This window comes from Capricornis sumatraensis, chromosome 5 (genome assembly GCF_032405125.1).
Source record: "Capricornis sumatraensis isolate serow.1 chromosome 5, serow.2, whole genome shotgun sequence".
Classification (NCBI taxonomy): Eukaryota; Metazoa; Chordata; class Mammalia; order Artiodactyla; family Bovidae; genus Capricornis; species Capricornis sumatraensis.
This window is the reverse complement of record NC_091073.1, coordinates 106,705,043-106,725,973: the sequence shown is the minus strand read 5'-3', so window position 1 is coordinate 106,725,973 and position 20,931 is coordinate 106,705,043. Positions and strand designations below refer to the sequence as shown.

Sequence of the window (20,931 nt, the reverse complement as noted above, 5' to 3'; positions counted from 1 at the left end):
GACTGATATTTTTAATTGAAACTCTCAACTGGTCAAGAGAATGATCCAAAGGTGGTACCAGGCCTATTCTAGGACCAACATGAAGCCACTTCTGGTGGGGGTGCTATGTACACAAACTAAAACTTACTAACTTTCATTTCCCAATAAATGCTCTACTTGACCAGACATGCCATACATCCAGTCAGCCAATCATCAAATGCCAAGCAGTTTCTGGTCTCTGTACTAAATTTCTGGTTCTTTATTCTTTACCCCATAAGACTTCCTGCCTTCCATACCATTTTGTTGTTCTCTGAACCATTGCCTTCTTCATGAAGTGTTGAATAAAAGTTTGTTTGGATTACCTAAATTGTCATCTGTAATACTTTTAAATAGTTTGTAGACCTTAGTCTAGTTATTAGAAAATTTTAGACCAAAATATTTTTGATGCAAATGTGTCTTGGCTACACATGTAGGGTTAGCCAAATAACCCTAAGTGGTTCAGTGGTTAAGACTCCATTGGCCAATGCAGGGAATGTGGGTTTGATCCCTGGTTGGGGAAGATTCCACAGCTAGGGCAGTTAAGCCTGCACGCCACATCATGACTAAGGCCTGAGGCAGCCAAAAAAAAGAACAACCCATGACAAACTCTAACTCAAAACCCTAATGCTGACCTTAGCAGTAAATAATACTTAAAATCAAAGAATAGCAGTGACTGAAAACCAGTGACAAAACTGATGCTTAAGCACCTTCCCAAGGATTTCAGGAACTTTCAATGTGGTGGTATCCAAGCTTAAGATACTATACAATGTTGTCTAGAACTGTCTAGTACTCAAGCTTCCTAGAAGACACTAAATTAGTCTACAGCAAACCCTGTCAACATAATTTCAATTCAAATACTGAATTTCAGAAATCTTTTATAAACTCATAAATATTGCTTACCTTAATCGTTTCAGGCACTAGTAGAAATGGAAGTCAACAAACGTCAAGTCATTTAAAACTTTAAAAACTTTTGGATTGGTTTCACAGTCCACTAAAAGATAATACTAGTTGAGGTATTAACAATAGTAACATAACTCTAGTCTCTGTACAAGCATATTTTGCTTTATGCAATGAGACAGAGGTTGAATTTCTGGATCTATAGTTTTATGTATAGAAGAGAATTTGATTTTTTAAAATCTCTTCAAAGCACAGTTTACAGTGGCCAAAAAATCCTCCTGTAATATGAATGTCAATGCCTTTATTTGGGACCTATTATATCTTGAGCTTTCTTAACATACACCCTCATCAGTAAATGCTTTCAACGACTAGATTAGAGAAACAGCATCATTGCCAAAGCATGGCCCTTAATGGCTCACTGACACCCTCTTCTTCCGTCCCATTTGCCAAATTAATTTTGTTTATCTTTTAAAGTTGGTGAAATCCCTGTGTTAGAGTTTTGTTTTTGTTTGTTTAAAAGTCTTCCTATTGTTTATGGACTAGCAGCTATGGTCCATAGGGTTGCAAAGAGTTGGATATGACTGAAGTGACTTAGCATACACAGCTCATCCCTAAATGGACCGATTTTATAGAGGAATATACAAAGGACACAAAGGAGACCCACATTAGTTAATGTTCTACTGAATGACAAACAGTAATTTTTCCATTAAAAATTCCTTGTTGTGGTAAAATATTCACAGTAAAAATTCATCAAAGCTGATTTTTATTAAAATCAAAGCATTAGTTGACTCTCCCAAATTAAAAACAACAACAAAGACTACTGCCTCAGATATCCTTCACAATAAGCAAAACCTTCATGAGGAGAGAAACTGTGATCTGATTGGCTAGCATTATTCTCTTTCAAAAACATGAGCCATCAAATGTGAATTTTAGATAATTCACATCCAAGATGAAGAGATAATATACATAAAAAGACGTGAATTCTTAACTTACATGATCTTATAAAAACTTTTTTAAAACATGTATGTGCATGGTTATTTTAAAGGAGGGCTTCTTAAAGATCCCCTGGAGAAGGGAAAGGCTACCCACTCCAGTATTCTGGCCTGGAGAATTCCATGGACTGTATAATCCATGGGGTTGCAAAGAGTTGGACGCGATTGAGTGACTTTCACTTTCTATTTCAACAAGCAATTAGATGGTTGAACTCATGGTTATGTCCATAATTTTAATGGCCAATCAGATCACTCAGTTTCTCTCATTCATAACAGATACAGATGAAAAAATAAGAACATATTCTATTTAAATTTTAAAATCTTTTGCTCCCGTGAAGCAACCTACTGCTGGGATTCACGTTCATCTGTAGATCAAAAGGAGTTAGTTCCTCCTTTCACTGTCTAACTAGTCTCTCCATGTAACCTAAATTTAAAAGTTTAAGCAGTGTTAACAGCAAGAGAAAACTGAAATGCAAATTCATATACTCACCCTTTGATTGTGGAATGAATCTTTTTGGAAGCAGTCCTAAATTGTGTTATGTCTACACTATTGTGTAGTAGTAAAATGTGGAGCCAATTCTTTAGCTTGGAAAAGAAAGTAAAGCTACCAAAAGAGGACATTTTCCTTCTAGGAACTTCCAATTTCCTACCCTTCAATTCAGAAAAGAAAAGCAGGGCCTGTTAATTCAAAGGGCAAGATAATTGTATTGCCAGATAGTATTTGGAATTTACTATTGGAGAAGGAAATGGCAGCCCACTCCAGTATTCTTGCCTGGAGAATCCCATGGACTGAGGAGCCTAGTGGGCTACAGTCCACAGGGTTGCAAAGAGGTGGATACAACTTCACTTTCACTATCATGGTATACATTATCCTTGTAAGTCACTGACTGTGTATTGGGTTTTTTTATTGATGGGAAAGATCAGATGCTTGGCACCTGGGAAAACTTTTGATGAGCTGGACTGAGTCAGTTCTAGGTGCCATATGGCCTGTTCATCATGTGATCCCCCTTCAGCATTGGGAGTCCTGCAGATATGACATGAGGCTCTTGGTTCTAAATATAGAGGGCAATCTCCAGGAGTTTTTGATCAGAGGTAAAAACTGGAGTTTTCAAAGTTTAGGTCAAGGTTGCTTGAGTTGCACTGACCTTTTGAAAGAAATGCTCTCCAAGTGGCCATGAGGTATAGTCAGGCTCTTCTGATAGCTAATTTCTATTATAATTTAATGACTACTTTGCTGGGATCTTCCTGGACACATAGGCACCTGTTAATAAGGTCAGAGGACTTTAAAGACTGTTAAGAAAATGCTATTTGGAGAGAGAAACTCTTCTAATATATGTGGTTGTCAAGTGCCTTTCATTCAGCAATATATATATATATGTGTGTGTGTGTGTGTGTGTGTGTGTGTGTATGTATATATATATAAAGGTGAAAGAAAAATCTTGTTTTAAACGATTCATATGGCACTGAATATAACAGTGAAAGTTCTGGGTACATTAGTAGACATTCTGGCTCAGATGCATTTAGGAAATTATAATTTTTCACTCTTAAGTGCTACTTCCCTTTGTGATCATCCTCAAAATTTATCTGCAGTGCCCTCCTTTAACTAAGGAGACAAATGTGGAAGAAGAAAATGTCCTAAGGAACTATTCTAACATAAAAACAATAAACGGATTAGCAACAGCTCCATGGCTGCTGTGCTAAAGACGCTGGAGCAAAAGAAGACAATCAAGTGGTAAATGCACTATTACTGAAATCTGTTTGTTTCTGGAGAATAAATGGCAAATACATACTCAAAACCATACAACAACAACTTCCCTGAAACATGTATTTGGAAAAGTGAATTACGGTTTCTTAAACTTTAATACATAATTGACATATGGACTAAGTCTACACAAAGTGAGATGCTCTTGCCAATAAATAATCAGTATTTTCTCATTTTATCTTCAGCAGTACCTGAAAACCCAATGACTTAGCCACAAGGCATTTTCAAATTATCCATTTGAAGAAATAATGCCATGTGGATAAAAGTAAGTCCTCTAGGTTTAATTCATGGGACCTGACACCATCCAAAGGATAAAATTCTGCCAAGTCAGCTATATTTTTATTCTTCTGGCCTAAGAGGAAAATATCCTCAGCCAACTGATGTTTTATAAATAAAGGTTTACTTTGGCAAACTAAAACATTTCATGTATTCTGTCAAATGTTAGATTAGGAAATGGCACAACAATTTTCCTCTATCTTAATCTAGTTACATTCCTTGATACTGAACAACAAGTAAAAGGAATACATGAAAGTCAATTAAACTAGCCAAGGCTGACCCAGGAAGAATATGCTTGCCTTCAGAAGGTAGGTTTTCTATCTCTCTCCATCAAGAGAATGAAAATGAAGCCCAGATTAAGTCAGAAAGAATCAAGTTGAGGTTCTGATTCTGAAAAATAGATGCTTTAGAAAAAATTTAAATTTCACTATAATTCCCTCTAACTGCCTGCTTCTAATGTCCACAAAAGACTTTCATTCCAATTTATAAAGACAGATGAAAACCACAAAAACTGGTCCCTTTCAGGGGAATTTGTATTTAATGCTCCAAAGGGTATAAGTTGAAGAATCTTTACATCAAATATGGCACACACTGCTGTATTTCATATTCTGGATGGCTCCACTAAAAGCCATACTGCAGACAATGAGCCTTGTTATAAAAAGGTCATCTGCACAGTTAAAATGCAAACACCAGTCCACACATAGACACACAGCAAAACCAAACAAGTACACTTACTTCCTTCCCTGGTGGAAGAAGGAGAGGTTTTAGAAACGTATGAAACATGGCCTTGAAAACCTGCTATATCAAACACCTCTACAGATAAAAAAAAAAAAAATCAAACATTTGTTTTCCTTTTTCTTTAATACAGTTGCCATCTTACATGATATGCTTATTAGGCACCTTCTTAAACAGCATCTAGTCTACTTTCTTGGTGCACCAGTGGGCATTCTAGGATAGAACTCTTATTACCACTGACATTCATGGAGTACTGTGCTTACATGCAGTACACCTAACTCATGTTGGTCCATAATTGAGTAGTGGTATTTTCTAAAAATGGATTAATGCACACATCCAGACCACATTAAATTTTCAACTTAGAGTTCATACAAAGTCCTTTCTATAGTAGCTGTCACTCGGGACTGCAGTTTGAAATCCAGGAAGTGGGAAGAGTGTCTTTTTATTTTGTTGCTGATGCTTCTTTCTTCCTTTCTCCTTCCTTCCTCCCTCTTTTCCTTTCTTTCTTAATAAGAAGGTTAAAAGAAATGGGTTATTAAGGAAATTGGAGTCTAGTAAACATTGAAAACTTAAGATGGTCACAAACTCTTCTTGGTAATGATGTTAAATTAGTGGCAAAATGTATTCTGAAAACAAACAAAAATCTAAAAACCAGCACAGGCCAGTGTGCTTATTTAAGCAACTGGCGTTCCTCTATGCTCTTGAGGCGTTTCTTCCGGGGCTGTACAAAGTCATCATCTGAGTCATCACTAAATTTATTATCTTCTGAGTCATTCCTGAATTCTAGTTTAGGAAACCTTTTTTCTGGATAAAGATTCTTCAGAAGTTCTTCAAAATAGCTTTCAAGTTTTATACCAGCGTTGGCTACTTCTGAATCAGGCTGTTGAATAAAAATATGAATTAACAAAATGTTTAGTCAATAAAACTAGTAGATTTCTTATATTTTGCTCCCTTTTACCTCAAGATTATGAATATCAGTGGATTGTTTAGAAAGAACTATTTACCTATAGCTTTGATGTAAAGTAAATGATAGTCTGGGGCAAGACAAAGTCTTGAGCAGAGCAGATAAGAAGTAAATAAAGGCCTGGACTCATCTAGATTACCAAAAAGATATCAAAGAGATGCTGTAATCACAATCCAGTAACAGGTATTTTTTAGAACAAACATAATATCTACCTCTGGAATGAGTAACCGATACAAAGGACAAACTATCATCAAAAAGCTTTAAGTCTGATAGATGTTTAGATGATAAGGTTTTTGAGAAAATTCTTAATTAAGAATTATTTAAACCACATTCTTAATATTTCAATATCACAAAGACTAAAGTCTGGAAATGCCATATTTCAAGAAATAAAGGTGAGAATGACAAAGAATGCTTCTGGGTTAGATAAAAATATTTTCTAAACTGTTTTTGTCAACAGTAATTTGCATTTCCACTCACTATATAATAAACCTTTGACTATTATACATGTGGATAAGTGAAATGAAGTTGCTCAGTCGTGTCTGACTCTTTGCGACCCCGTGGACTGTAGCCTACCATGCTCCTCTGTCTATGGGATTTTCCAGGCAAGAGTACTGGAGTGGGTTGCCATTTCCTTCTCCACAGGATCTTCCCGACCCAGGGATCGAACCCAGGTCTCCTGCATTGTAAGCAAGATGCTTTACCGTCTGAGCCACCACATGTGGATAACATTTTCCTAATAACCTCTTTTCATTCCTTGACATAGACTCGAACTTTTGAAAATTTATGCTACCACAAATAGATATCTTCATCTCCTTTGTTGGTAAGGTGTTTGGTTTAACATTACTTTCACATTGCTATTCCCCCGCGCCCCCTTCTCACCTCATTGAATTCAGCACAGTTTTGAAAGATCAATCTAAAATCAGCTATAAAATCTTCAGGCTTTGTATACATGCAATAATCTTCTTGTAGTCTTTTCTTGATGGTTGACAAGTCCATTGGATTTTTAATTATTTTGTAATAATCAGGCACCTTTCAAAAGAAATGTGATGTTATAATAAATAAATTCTACCTGGTCCCATATAAATTCTATAAGTAGTATATAATTCAGATCGTCCTTACTGCTTTTCTCAGTTCTGTTTTGTCACTGATAAGGACATATATTCAGCAAAATCTGCAAGCACCTACATGTTTCCAGACATTGCGAAATGTTTTGTGTCACTTTTATCAAAAATTTTCATCAGTTATTTTTAATGAAAAAAGCCTACTACATTTACCCTCTTACTATTCTCCTTTTTTCATTATTAAACAAAAAAGGTAATCATTAGAAAAAGTATTACTTCTAGTAAGATTTGACATGTTTTTGCTGCATGTGTTATAGCAAGTGGGCTCTGAATCTGGGTTTGAACTGCAGTTCTGCTACTCAATAACACTCTCCTGGGTATGTTACTGGGTTCAGTCATTTCACTGAAGCTGTTTCTTCAAGTTTCAAACAGAAATAATTCTACCATTCTCATAGGATTTTGTAAAGACGAAATGAGATAATATATATTAAGGGGGCCTATTTTGCTGTTGCCGTTATTCATGCCAAATGTAACAGTAGGCCAACATTAGAAAAAGCACCAAATTCTAGGTCACATTTTTAAGTGAATTAACTTTTTATTGGCATATTTTTGCCCTGCTTCTTTTGGGCACAAAGGGCCTTCCACCCCAAAGACTATAGTGGACCCTTGAACTGTGCAGGTACACTTATACACAGATTTTTTCCCATGAAATTCATACAGCAATACTATAAAATCTGTGATTGATTGACGCTGCAGATACAGAAGGCTGACTGTAAAGTCACATGAAGACTCCACTGTGCAGAAAGTTGGTGCCCTCAACCTCTGTGTTGTTCTAAGAGTCAACTGCATTTCTTTTTCCGATCTTAACTTCTCAAAACTTGTTTACAAGGAAAGAAGTTCACTGCTTCTCAGCTCAGTGTTACTTGGCTAGTTTTCTTTTCTAATGTTGCATTCATTAAAAAAATTTTTTTAACAAATCTATTAGCTTTTTAAAGGAAATTCAGACATCAGAGAATAGAACATATTTTGAGTAGCAAGTTCTTTCCAGCACCTTACAATAATGCACTAAGTGAAAGTGAAACGGAAGGTTGCAAAGTCCTATTTGACTCTTTGCAACCCCGTGGACTATACAGTCCATGGAATTCTCCAGGCCAGAATACTGGAGTGGGTAGTCTTTCCCTTCTCCAGGGGATCTTCCCAAATCAGGGATTGAACCCCATCTCTCACAATGCAGGCAGATTCTTTACCAGCTGAGCCACTAGGGAAGCCCATAATGCACTAAAGTCACATAAACTTGAAATATGAAGCTTTTGAAGTCAATGGTAAGCACACACACACCTCTTCCTCTATTGTTAATGTCTACTTCTTAAGATATACCCATTTGAATGCAGAGTTCCAAAGAAAAGCAAGGAGAGATAAGAAAGCCTTCCTCAGTGATCAATGCAAAGAAATAGAGGAAAACAATAGAATGAGACCAAGGGAACATTTCATGCAAAGATGGGCTCAATAAAGGACAGAAATGGTATGGATCTAACAGAAGCAGAAGATATTAAGAAAAGGTGGCAAGAATACACAGAACTGTACAAAAAAGATCTTCATGACCCAGATAATCACGATGGTGTGATCACTCACCTAGAGCCAGACATCCTGGAATGTGAAGTCAAGTGGGCCTTAGGAAGCATCACTACGAACAAAGCTAGTGGAGGTGATGGAATTCCAGTGGAGCTATTTAAAATCCTGAAAGATGATGCTGTGAAAGTGCTGCACTCAATATGCCAGCAAATTTGGAAAACTCAGCAGTGGCCACAGGACTAGAAGAGGTCAGTTTTCATTCCAATCCCTAAGAAAGGCAATGCCAAAGAATGCTCAAACTACCGCACATTGTACTCATTTCACACGCTAGTAAAGTAATGCTCAAAATTCTCCAAGCCAGGCTCCAGCAATATGTGAACTGTGAACTTCCAGATGTTCAAGCTGGATTTAGAAAAGGCAGAGGAACCAGAGATCAAATTGCTGACATCCGCTGGGTCATGGAAAAAGCAAGAGAGTTCCAGAAAAACATCTATTTCTGCTTTATTGACTATGCCAAAGCCTTTGACTGTGTGGATCACAATAAACTGTGGAAAATTCTGAAAGAGATGGGAATCCCAGACCACCTGACCTGCCTCTTGAGAAATCTGTATGCAGGTCAGGAAGCAACAGTTAGAACTGGACATGGAACAACAGACTGGTTCCAAATAGGAAAAGAAGTACGTCAAGGTTGTCTATTGTCACTCTGCTTATTTAACTTATATGCAGAGTACATCATGAGAAATGCCGAGCTGGAGGAAGCACAAGCTGGAATCAAGATTGTGGGGAGAAATATCAATCATCTCAGATATTCAGATGACACCACCCTTATGGCAGAAAGTGAAGAAGAACTAAAAGGCCTCTTGATGAAAGTGAAAGAGGAGAGTGAAAACGTTGGCTTAAAGCTCAACATTCAGAAAACTAAGATCATGGCATCCGGTCCCATCACTTCATGGCAAATAGATGGAGAAACAGTGGAAACAGTGGCTGCCTTTATTTTTGGGGGCTCCAAAATCACTGCAGATGGTGATTGCAGCCATGAAATTAAAAGACGCTTACTCCCTGGAAGGAAAGTTACGACCAAACTAGACAGCATAATAAAGCGGAGACATTACTTTGCCAATAATGGTCTCTCTAGTCAAGGCTATCGTTTTTCCAGTAGTCATGTATGGATATGAGAGTTGGACTATAAGGAAAGCTGAGCGCTGAAAGGAGATCCAACCAGTCCATTCTAAAGGAGATCAGTCCTGGCTGTTCATTGGAGGGACTGATGTTGAAGCTGAAACTCCAATACTTTGGCTGCCTGAGGCGAAGAGGTGATTCATTTGAAAAGACTCTGATGCTGTGAAAGATTGAGGGCAGGAGAAGGGGACGACAGAGCATGAGATGGCTGGATGGCATCACTGACTCAATGCACATGGGTTTGGGTAGACTCCGGCAGTTGGTGATGGACAGGGAGGCTTGGTGTGCTGTGGTTCATGGGGCCGCAAAGAGTCGGACACGACTGAGCGACTGAACTGAACTGAACTTATTACTTGAAGTCTGCACCTATAAATCAAAATGTGTACAGAGATGGGGGGTGGGCATGGGGTGTCTTTACCTGAAATGGAAAGTTTCTTTCTCAATAGCTTTAGGATATATATACCTAAACTCCTGAGAGAAACAATTGATTTAAATCATCCCAGAGAATAGTAAGTAAAATAGATGAGGAAAAAAGAATACATGAAAATAGAACAGAAGTTTTTGGGCAGTTAGTTACCATTAAAATGTAGTCAAGATTAAAGCATTCAGTATGTATTAATAGGGCTTCCAAGGTGGCTCAGTGGTAAAGAATCTGCCTGCCAATGCAGGAGACGCGTGCTTGATTCCTCGGTTGGGATGATCCCCTGGAGAAGGAAATGGCAACCCACTCCAGTATTCTTGTTGGAGGAATCCCATGGGCAGAAGAGCAAGGGGAGTGACTAAACAACAACAATGCAGTAAGTTTTAAGATTTTGATTAATTTAAGAAATTTACTGTTGAAAAATGGTACAGAAACTAGATTCTCATAAATCAAGTTTCAGAAAAACCATCCCACTGTACAAAAATGCATTTTAATACTTTAATGCACCATTAATACTTACGGTCAGAGGAACTGGGTCTTGAAAAGCCAGGCTCATTTCATGGCAGTAAAGAAATAAAAGTAGGCGTTCACACTTCTAAGCATAAATAAATGAATAAGAAATAATCAAGTCACAACTAATTTTTAGTAGCAATATTAATAGATCTAAAAGTACCAGAATGGAAATTAAAGCCAGATGAATACAAAAAACAGTGATACTTAGAGCTTTGATGTCCTTTCCAATCATCTGCTACAGTGTACTGTTTGACATTTTGGGATCCATGTAACATATGAGAGCAGTCTTTCCAGAAATAAAAACAGTATCACTAGAAAACTATCTGAAGTTTTTATTTCCACTTATCTCTGCAGTTTTTATACTGAATTACTCATAGTCAATAAAATGACACATAATCAATAAAAACCATCCAGGTGTTAAGCGATCCAGTGGTGGATCTCTCCATGGGGTGTTGGGTCCTAAGGTTCCTCTCTGAATGCAGGTGTTTCTATCATGCACTCTGCTATTTCTCTGCTTACAAGTCTACCCCAGTAACCACTGTGTCTCAGTGATAGTGCATGTTTCAGCCCTCTCCTGCATGACAACTTTCACACTGACTGTTCTACTTAATAAATTAGCAAAGGAGCTTCTTTAGTAATAAATAAGGTTAAATACATTAGCTGGCTTTAAAGTATAAATCCAGTACCACTGGGTGAAAGAATGAGTTATTTCCAGGAAGAGTAAATAGAAAACCCATCTTTTTGCTGCCAATTCCGAACACATTCCAAGGAAGAAAACATATCTGTAGTAGAAAATATAACTGAAATTTATTAAAGGTAGGTTAAATTTAGAAGTCCAGACCATATAAAGGATATGTAGTCTACCGTGTTCAATTACTGTATTTTAAGCTTCTAGGAAATGTATATATAGCATTGCTATTTTACTTCATTAAAAAAGTTGTAATTGCCATTATTTAAGATTCTTGTATTCTGCGGAAGAAAAATTCACTTCTTTGATGACGGCACAGCTGCATTACAATGATGAGGCGTCTAGCCAAAACAACTAAGTTTAACAGTCTAGGCTGGAAACTTACCCTTTTATCTATTGGTGTTAGTTTGACAAGGCCTTCAGTTTTCCTTTTTTCTGAGTTGTGAATGGGAGCATCACAATCATATTCAACTTCAGGTTTAGATAAGTCTCGGCAGAAAGTGCAGATCCATTCTCCACTGTTGGGGGAGGAAGTATCTGACTGAGTTCCTGTGGCATCACTCCTCTCCTCACCACCTCCCTTTCCCACCCTGCTCCGTGCCATCTGTAATGCAGAATTATTTATTTGGTGTAACTGTTAATCACTGAGGATTTACCACCTATCTCCTATGTACATGGCACCGTGCTGAGAGCTTATCAACAGAAATACAGTTCATGGGCCTAAGGGGTGTGTTAGTCCAGTGAAGGGGGCATGAAATATACACACAAAAGAAAACAAACAAAACACACACATTAATCTATGGCTGATGTGAGGCACGAATGGCATTTTCCCCCAAATGATTCAAGAAAAAGAAACACTCTTGGTACTATTAAGTTTGAAATTATACAGTGGTTGTTCTGTATTATTATCATCTCATAAGGTCTAAGCATTTACTGGAGATATTTATAAATAATAAAACTCAAATGCCTGGCAAATAAGATGCACTAAATTATGACAGTTGTACACAAGAACCATTGTTCTTCATGGTAATTTCCTTGTAATAATTTAAAGGGCCAGATGTTTTTTTCCTTGACATAGCAGACTAGGTTTTTGAGAGATGAGAGAAGCAAACGAAATGGGAGACAGAGTATGGAAAACCCTATGCTGAACATTTTGGCTTATAAATTTATGCCAAGTGGATTTCTATTTAAATTTTTACAAAGGTTTTGTGTTAAAAAAAAAAAGGTTTTGTGTTACAGGATCAAATGTCATTGCTATTATTATTTATAGTGAAAAACTGTAAGCAAGGGAAGCAAGTGCCATCTTACCTTGGAAAATTTGCCAGAGTGGGCACGTGACAAGAGAGATGGAATACTTTGGGACACTTCTCACAGCACAGGAGTTCCCCTCCATTCTGACAAACTGCACACCAGTCCTCATTGGGGTCATCCTCTTTCCTCGTCTCCCCAACATGAAGGGGTGACTTCTGGGAGGCATCTAGCCACTCAGACTTTCCATTTGAAGAGTTTTCCTGGTGAAGTCCAGGCTGATCTCCTGTGCTGTCAGGGGCATCAGATCTCAACACAGACTCCTCAGATGCAGAGCTCTGACTGCTATTTAGGAGCAGGGAGGTGAGTATGCTTCTTGGATAGTTGGTCTGCAATGGAAAGAGTTAACTATGTGTATGGATTTCTTAAACTGCCATTCTTTATCAGCACTACTGCAATTCTGGATTGCAATTTGCTTACTCATGAGCACCTGGTTATTTCAAATGAGCACATGAAACTGCAGGAGAGCAGACTGTGTTTACTGCTAACTGGCCCTAATGGTAAAGAAGACATGGGTCTCTATTGAAAAACATCTTCCAAACAGAAGATCAGCAGCAGTAAGGGGGTGTGGATAATACAGGAAAAATCTTTTCAATGGCTTCAGAAGTGGCAGAATAGGTGGTTAATGTAGAAGTCAACCATGTGAACTGTAAATACATTTTACTGGAGACGTTAATTCAAATTATACCCAAACACAAAACATTCTTACTGTAGATTTTTTAAAATCAATCATAGAAAGGTATACTGCTTTAATTCCTATCGATAATTTCACCTCTCCAAGTGCCATTAATATCATCAAGTTGAACCTAAATTTTATGTTGGAGCCTAGAATGGTGAAAATTTAAAATTAAGAACTAAATCTATTATTTCCTTTAAATGTTAAAATAAACTCTTAAGTAATAAAATGCAGATTCAGTTAAGGGCATGGTTATTCTAATATCATTCTTTGGAGGTAATTATTTTCAAATTATTTAGCTTTTTTCTATGCTAGTTATATATTTCTAAAGAGTATGCTTATACTGTAATTTTCCAGATTTAAATTTTAAACATTTTCTATTTTATTACACATGTATATATTTTTCATACTATGCAAGATTAGATTTTTCCTTCCTGATTCTCCATATCCTCCTTATACTTAACACACCATTTATGCCATCTTCTTAACATAGTTTTATTAAGCACTGATTTCTTTTTAGTTGGCAGGGGCAAGTACAACTGTTATAAGCAGGATTTATTCTAACTGGTCAGTATCAGTGCTGTACTAAGTATCCTGAAAAATCAATTTTTGGTCAAATGCATGTTCAGGTTATATTTTGACTATATAAAGTTCTTATTTAAATTTGTTATTTCAGTGTTTATTTATATTATTATGACTATATACTGTTCATTGCACAACCACAGTATGTACTATGATCACTTCCTCTTTTGTCTAACTTTTTGTTTACTATGAGTCAGTAATTGTTGTTGGTCAGTTAAGTCATGTCCAACTCTTTGTGACCCCATGAATGACAGCACACCAGGCTTCCCTGTCCTTCACTATCTCCCAGAGCTTACTCAAACTCATTTCCATTGAGTTGGTGATGCCATCCAACCATCTCATCCTCTGTCATCCACTTCTCTTCCTGCCCTCAATCCTTCCCAGCATCAGGGTCTTTTGCAATGAGTCAACTCTTTGCATCAAGTGGCCAAAATACTGGAGCTTCAGCTTTAGCATCAGTCCTTCCAATGAATATTCAGGGTTGATTTCCTTTAGGATTGACTGGTTTGATCTCCTTGTGTCCAAGGGACTCTGAAGAATCTTCTCTAACACCACACTACAAAAGCATCAATTCTTTGGCACTCAGCCTTCTTTGTGGTCCAACTCTCACATCCATACACGACTACTAGAAAAACCATAGCTTTGACTACACAGATCTTTTGTCAGCAAAGTGATGTCTCTGCTTTTTAATACACTGTCTAGGTTTGTTATAGCTTTAGTTTCAAGGAGCAACCTGTCTTTTAATTTTGTGGTTGCAGTCACCGTCTGCAGTCATTTTGGAGCCTAAGAAAATAACATCTGTCACTGTCAATTACCTTACTCTAATATTTAATCCATTTGCTTCTTTTTCTAGATATCTAAGTTATTCTCAGAATCTCCAACAGGGTTATAAAATGCTTCTCGATACTGTCAAAGTTTTTTTCTCCCTCTTCACACATCCCTAATGGAGTCTTCTGTTCCCCTATTGGGTATACAAGAGGAGCTGCTGAACTGGGGACTAACTATCCTTTTCTTTGCCTCTTTTCTGTGTTAGATTCTATTTCTGGAATTCTATGTCTTCCTCTTTCTGGGTTTATTTCATTTTCGATGAAGCATATCTTCCTCAGAATGAGTATATGGAATTAAATTTTTGAGACTCTGCATGCATTTCTAAAAATGTTTATTTCATCTTTATACATAATCATTTGAATGGGTACAGAATTCTCCCTACAAAATATCTTTCTTCACAATTTTGATATTTCTCTATTGGTTTCCAGCTTTGAGAGTCTGTGTGGAGGACTTGGTGACATTAAAATGTCTGATCCATTATGTAAGGTGTTTTTCTCCTCTGGAGGCTTTTAGAATCTGTTTAGAATACTGGCATTCTAAAATTGATGATGGTATATATGACTTGCATTTTTTTTCAATTACTTGCTCTGGTACTTGCTAGGCCCTTACAACTCAGATGCTCATGCCCTTCAGTTGGGCTTCCCTGATAGCTCAGTTGGTAAAGAATCTGCCTGCAAGGCAGGAGACCCTGGTTCAATCCCTGGGTTGGGAAGATCCCCTGGAGAAGGGAACGGCTACCCACTCTAGTATTCTGGCCTGAAGAATCTCAGGTAGCAAAGAGTCGGACACGACTGAGCAGCTTTCGCAAAGAGTTGGACACGACTGAGTGACTTTCACTACTCACTAGTACTGCCCTTCAGTTATAGGAAGTTTCCATGTAGTATTGCTTTGACAGTTACCTTCCATGTAGTTTACTCCATTCTCTCTTTAAAATACCCAACCTCATTTAATAAGCCTCTTGTTTTGATCTACTGAGAGACTTCCTCAAAGTTTTCAACCTTTAAGTTGACTATTTTCCTGCCTTTATACTATTTAAATAAATTTCCTACAATCTATTTAAAAGTTCCTTTCATCTTATCCCTCAAGTAGGAGTAGTACTGCAATCATAATTACATTTTGAGCCCTGGATTCTTCATCTGATTCTTGTTTCACTATTACAACAGGAAAATCGTAATTTTCAGGTGGTCCACTGTTTTCTTGTTTTATTCGAATTGGCTCCAACATGACCACTGGAACTTTGTGTGTAGAATCAGCTCCTGCTGGTTTGCTGGAAGAGCCAGAGCTAGAAATACAAAAAAAAAGGAAAGAAAATAAAATCTAAGAAAGCTATCTTAAGTATCTTAAAAAGAGGTATAACAATAGCTTTATGGGAATAATGCTGTATCTTCATGGCAGTGATAACTATGTTATATCAGCAAAAATGATACAGAACTGAAATGCAACTGTTGTATGCAAAATAGTTTATGTATAAAAAATGTTATATGTGTTAATTTACCTAAATAGTCACATTATATACCTGGAAAGATACTTAAATACATTTAAATAAATTCTGAATAAAACTGACTTCAATATTCTAAGGTTCTAAAATTAGGCAGCCAGATCTTAGAATTAGCAATTTTTTTTTAGTCTTTCCCATTTCCTTCTCTAGTCAGTGACAAAGAACTCTAGGCTCATATTAATGATTTACTGTCACAAAGAGTGAAGATAATTAACTAGGGTCATAATTCATTTGTATGAGAGAGTTGAGCCAGACATCCTGGAATGTGAAGTCAAGTGGGCCTTAGAAAGCATCACTATGAACAAAGCTAGTAGAGGTGATGGAATTCCAGTGGCGCTATTTAAAATCCTGAAAGATGATGCTGTGAAAGTGTTGCACTCAATATGCCAGCAAATTTAGAAAACTCAGCAGTGGCCACAGGACTGGAAAAGGTCAGTTTTCATTCCAATCCCTAAGAAAGGCAATGCCAAAGAATGCTCAAACTACCACACAATTGCACTCATCTCACACACTAGTAAAGTAATGCTCAAAATTCTCCAAGCCAGGCTTCAGCAATATGTGAACCATGAACTTCCTGATGTTCAAGCTGGTTTTAGAAAAGGCAAAGGAAGCAGAGATCATATTGCCAACATCCGCTGGATCATGGAAAAAGCAAGAGAATTCCAGAAACACATCTATTTCTGCTTTATTGACTATGCCAAAGCCTTTGACTGTGTGGATCACAATAAACTGTGGAAAATTCTGAAAGAGATGGGAATCCCAGACCACCTGACCTACCTCTTGAGAAATTTGTATGCAGGTCAGGAAGCAACAGTTAGAATGGACATGGAACAACAGAGTGGTTCCAAATAGGAAAAGGAGTACGTCAAGGCTGTATATTGTCACCCTGCTTATTTAACTTCTATGCAGAGTACATCATGAGAAACGCTGGACTGGAGGAAGCACAAGCTGGAATCAAGATTGCTGGGAGAAATATCAATCACCTCAGATATGCAGATGACACCACCCTTATGGCAGAAAGTGAAGAGGAACTAAAAAGCCTCTTGATGAAAGTGAAAGAGGAGAGTGAAAAAGTTGGCTTAAAGCTCAACATTCAGAAAACAAAGATCATGGCATCCGGTCCCATCACTTCATGGGAAATAGATGGGGAAACAGTGGAAACAGTGACAGACTTTATTTTTTTGGGCTCCAAAATCACTGCAGATAGTGACTGCAGCCATGAAATTAAAAGACACTTACTTCTTGGAAGAAAAGTTATGACCAACCTAGATAGCATATTCAAAAGGAGAGACATTACTTTGCCGACTAAGGTCTGTCTAGTCAAGGCTATGGTTTTCCTAGTAGTCATGTATGGATTTGAGAGTTGGACTGTGAAGAAGGCTGAGCGCCGAAGAATTGATGTGTTTGAACTGTGGTGTTGGAGAAGACTCTTGAGAGTCCCTTGGACTGCAAGGAGATCCAACCAGTCCATTCTGAAGGAGATCAGCCCTGGGATTTCTTTGGAAGGAATGATGCTAAAGCTGAAACTCCAGTACTTTTGGCCACCTCATGCAAAAAGTTGACTCATTGGAAAAGACTCTGATGCTGGGAGGGATTGGCGACAGGAGGAGAAGGGGACGACAGAGGATGAGATGGCTGGATGGCATCACCGACTCGATGGACGTGAGTCTGAGTGAACTCCGAGTGTTGGTGATGGACAGGGAGGCCTGGCGTGCTGTGATTCATGGGGTCGCAAAGAGTGGGACATGACTGAGTGACTGAAATGAAATGAATGAAAATGAATTTTTAGGTAGGTTGATAAGAAGTCTGGGGTCCTGAGGAGGAGAAAGGGGTCTGGGGCTCCTGAAAAGAAAAAAAAAAGACAAATTTTTTTTTCTACATTTCTGCATCTTTGTCACAGAAAACTTTTGTGTGTGTGTGTGTGGTAGAGTTTTATTAAAGTATAAAAAGGGACAGAGAAAGCTTCTGATACAGACATCAGAAGGGTGAAGGACAGTGCCTCCTCACTAGACTTAGCAAGGGAGTAGTATACTTTTTCAATTGGTTTTTACAGTCAAGGTTGTAATAACCTTACCAGACCCACTCCCACAATTAACATTTTAAGATGACAGGATTAGAACTAACAGAATACTATACAAAAAAGATCTTAATAACCCAGATAACCAAGAGGGTGTGATCACTCACCTAGAACTATTTCTTTTCTTTAAGCCCAGAGCTAATGATTATACAACAAAACAACTCATCTTGCTCAAGGTTATGTTTAAAGCATCTGCCTGCAATGTGGGAGACCTGGGTTCGATCCCTAGGTTGGGAAGATCCCCTGGAGAAGGAAATGGCAACCCACTCCAGTATTCTTGCCTGGAGTATCCCATGGACAGAGGAGCCTGGTGGGCTACATTCCATGGGGTCACCAAGAGTCAGACACGACTGAGTGACTTCACTTTCACTGTACCAATAATTATATAACAGTGTATCCTACTGGAGGACATGTTTCTCCTTCTTAAGAACCTCTGACTAATCCTGTCATCTTGAAGTGTATGTTGTGGGAATGGGTCTGGTAAGATCTTTTTACTGTTAGTTCTAATCTCATTATCTTAAAATGTAAATTGTGGGAGTGGGTCTGATAAGACTTTTACAACCTTGAGTCAGTCTTTTGATTGTCTCCCCTTCAGAGTATGTTTCCGCCATTAGATTAGGAAAGTAAGAATTGGGCTCACTATTGATGAGAAATTTGCAAGCAGTATGAGTGGTGTGTAACGGAAATTAAAACACAATTTCAACAACTGTAAATTAATTTGTTTTACAGCAAATTCAATGCAAGGTATTTAGAAAAGTCAGAACACCAATTGTAGTATAAAATTATTTGTTTTCCCTAAGTTTTTATTTGTGCATGTCCCTATACAGTGCAGTGTGTTATACATACATCATTTCTGCTTTGTCCTTGCTATTATGCTAAACTCAAATGTATTTTCTAATTTTCAACACATGCACAAATCTTTTTCTATCTTTGATTCAAAGATTCAAAATTTTGATTCAAAGATACAAAACTGATTAACCATTCATTGATTTCATTAACATGTAATATATAATTATTATACACTGGACAGTAAGTTGAGTCAGTTTACCTTCCTCGGCTCCCAACGCTGGAGGCACTAGGTGAACGTATTGGCGGATGTACACTTGTCATAGTAACAGGTCCTGAGGAGGAAGAAATCATACACATTCATAAAATGAATATCTATATTTAATTCCTATTGAATGTTCTCGCTTAGTACTGCACTGAAACTGGAAACACATAATGAAATTATATAAAACAAAACGTAGTTGCTGAACTCCCAGCAGAGCTGGAGTGCCATGAAGTAGCAGGGCTGTTCAACCTCAGCACTACTGACATTTTGGGCCAGGTAATTCTTTGATGTGGGAGCTGTATGTGCATTGTAAGGATGCCAAGCAGCCCCCTTGGCCTCGACCAGTTATTAGATGCCAGTAGCATCTCTACATACACAGCATCTAGGGGTGTAAGAATCAGAAATGTCTCCAAACACAGTTCAGTGTTCCATATGAGAGTAACAAGGGTAGGAGCTTAGTGAGGACACTAATGTCAGCAAAAGCTGCAGAGACAATAAAAAGTTGGTCAGGCTGATATAAAATCAGTCCAAGAAAGAAATCGACACAGACACTAAATAATGGAAGACACTGGAGCAATGTGTAGAAGGTACGTTGCTCTGTGCTGGACACAGAGTCAGTACTGAATAAAGTTAGCTTTAGTAATGGTGCTAAAATGGCTTCCAGAAATGTGTTAAGTTATATTCCCACCAGCAATGTATCAGAGCATTCCTCCCATTATATCCTTATCAATGAGTATTTTCACTGTTGAAATCTTGCTTATTCAATAGTTAGAAATCATGTCTTTTGATTTCATAATGACTACTAGTGAGATGGAACCATGTATCTTTCTTCCTCCCGCCCCTTCACTTTAGGAAGTTATCTACTCATGGAGAAGGAAATGGCAATCCACTTCAGTATTCTTGCTGGGAAAATCCCACGGACAGAGGAACCTGGTGGGCTACAGTCCCTGGGGTCATAAAGAGTCAGACAGGACTGAGCATACATGCTGCAGGGTCCTTTGGTAACACTGTGTGCTTTCCTTATTCATTTGTATGAACTTGCTACATAATTCAGAGAAGGCAATGGCAACCCACTCCAATACTCTTGCCTGGAAAATCCCATGGATGAAGGAACCTGGTAGGCTGCAGTCCATGGGGTCGCTAACAGTCGGGCATGACTGAGACTTCACTTTCACTTTTCACTTTCCTGCATTGGAGAAGGAAATGGCAACCCACTCCAGTGTTCTTGCCTGGAGAATCCCAGGGACAGCAGAGCCTGGTGGGCTGCCGTCTTTGGGGTCGCACAGAGTCGGACACGACTGAAGTGACTTAGCAGCAGCAGCTACATAATTAAACAGTTTTTCTGCCATCTTTTGTCAACAATTTCCTTTCAGTTTGTTTATGTTTTAAATAAGTACCTCTCTTAAAATTCTAAAACTGCTTTATTATGTGGGACTAGTGAATGGCATAAGAGAGTCTCTTCTTTCCTTATTTGGTCTAAGGCATTCAATTTGCAAAGGTCTCTGGGAGTAGCAGCATTAGTCACGGGCTTCTCTCTTGGAGGAAATAAGTAGTTCTGTCCAAAATTCTTAAAATACAAACACCAAACCAGGGTAGGACCAATCAACAAAAAGAGTGATTGTTACTGAGATATTTTAACTCTAGGCAAATTCTACAAAAAAAGGGATAATACTATAGGCAACTTGTCTAAAAGAGAAAGTAAAATAGCAATTTCCTCCTACGAGTGTGTGCTATGGTGCCTCTAAGTTCTGTTGAAAGTGAAAATGTAGAAAGGCTTAACTTTTGCTTTCCACTTTGAAAGTACACTAATTTCAGAGACTACCTAAAACATAG

General features: G+C 37.9%; 1 protein-coding gene across 2 annotated transcripts in view; it reads right to left on the bottom strand.

The window, feature by feature from the left end:
- Window positions 1-4,342: 4,342 nt before the first annotated feature.
- Window positions 4,343-20,931, bottom strand: part of TRIM24 (tripartite motif containing 24) — a 113,030-nt gene continuing 96,441 nt past the window's right edge. For both annotated transcript variants that reach the window (XM_068972541.1, XM_068972542.1), the window contains exons 13-19: window positions 19,096-19,168; window positions 15,586-15,754; window positions 12,387-12,715; window positions 11,464-11,596; window positions 10,398-10,472; window positions 6,524-6,673; window positions 4,343-5,560 (exon numbers count right to left, since the gene is read on the bottom strand). In XM_068972541.1, the coding sequence (XP_068828642.1) occupies window positions 5,351-5,560; window positions 6,524-6,673; window positions 10,398-10,472; window positions 11,464-11,596; window positions 12,387-12,715; window positions 15,586-15,754; window positions 19,096-19,168 (1,139 nt within the window). In that variant the 3' untranslated portion in view covers window positions 4,343-5,350. The remainder of the gene's footprint in view (window positions 5,561-6,523; window positions 6,674-10,397; window positions 10,473-11,463; window positions 11,597-12,386; window positions 12,716-15,585; window positions 15,755-19,095; window positions 19,169-20,931) is intronic.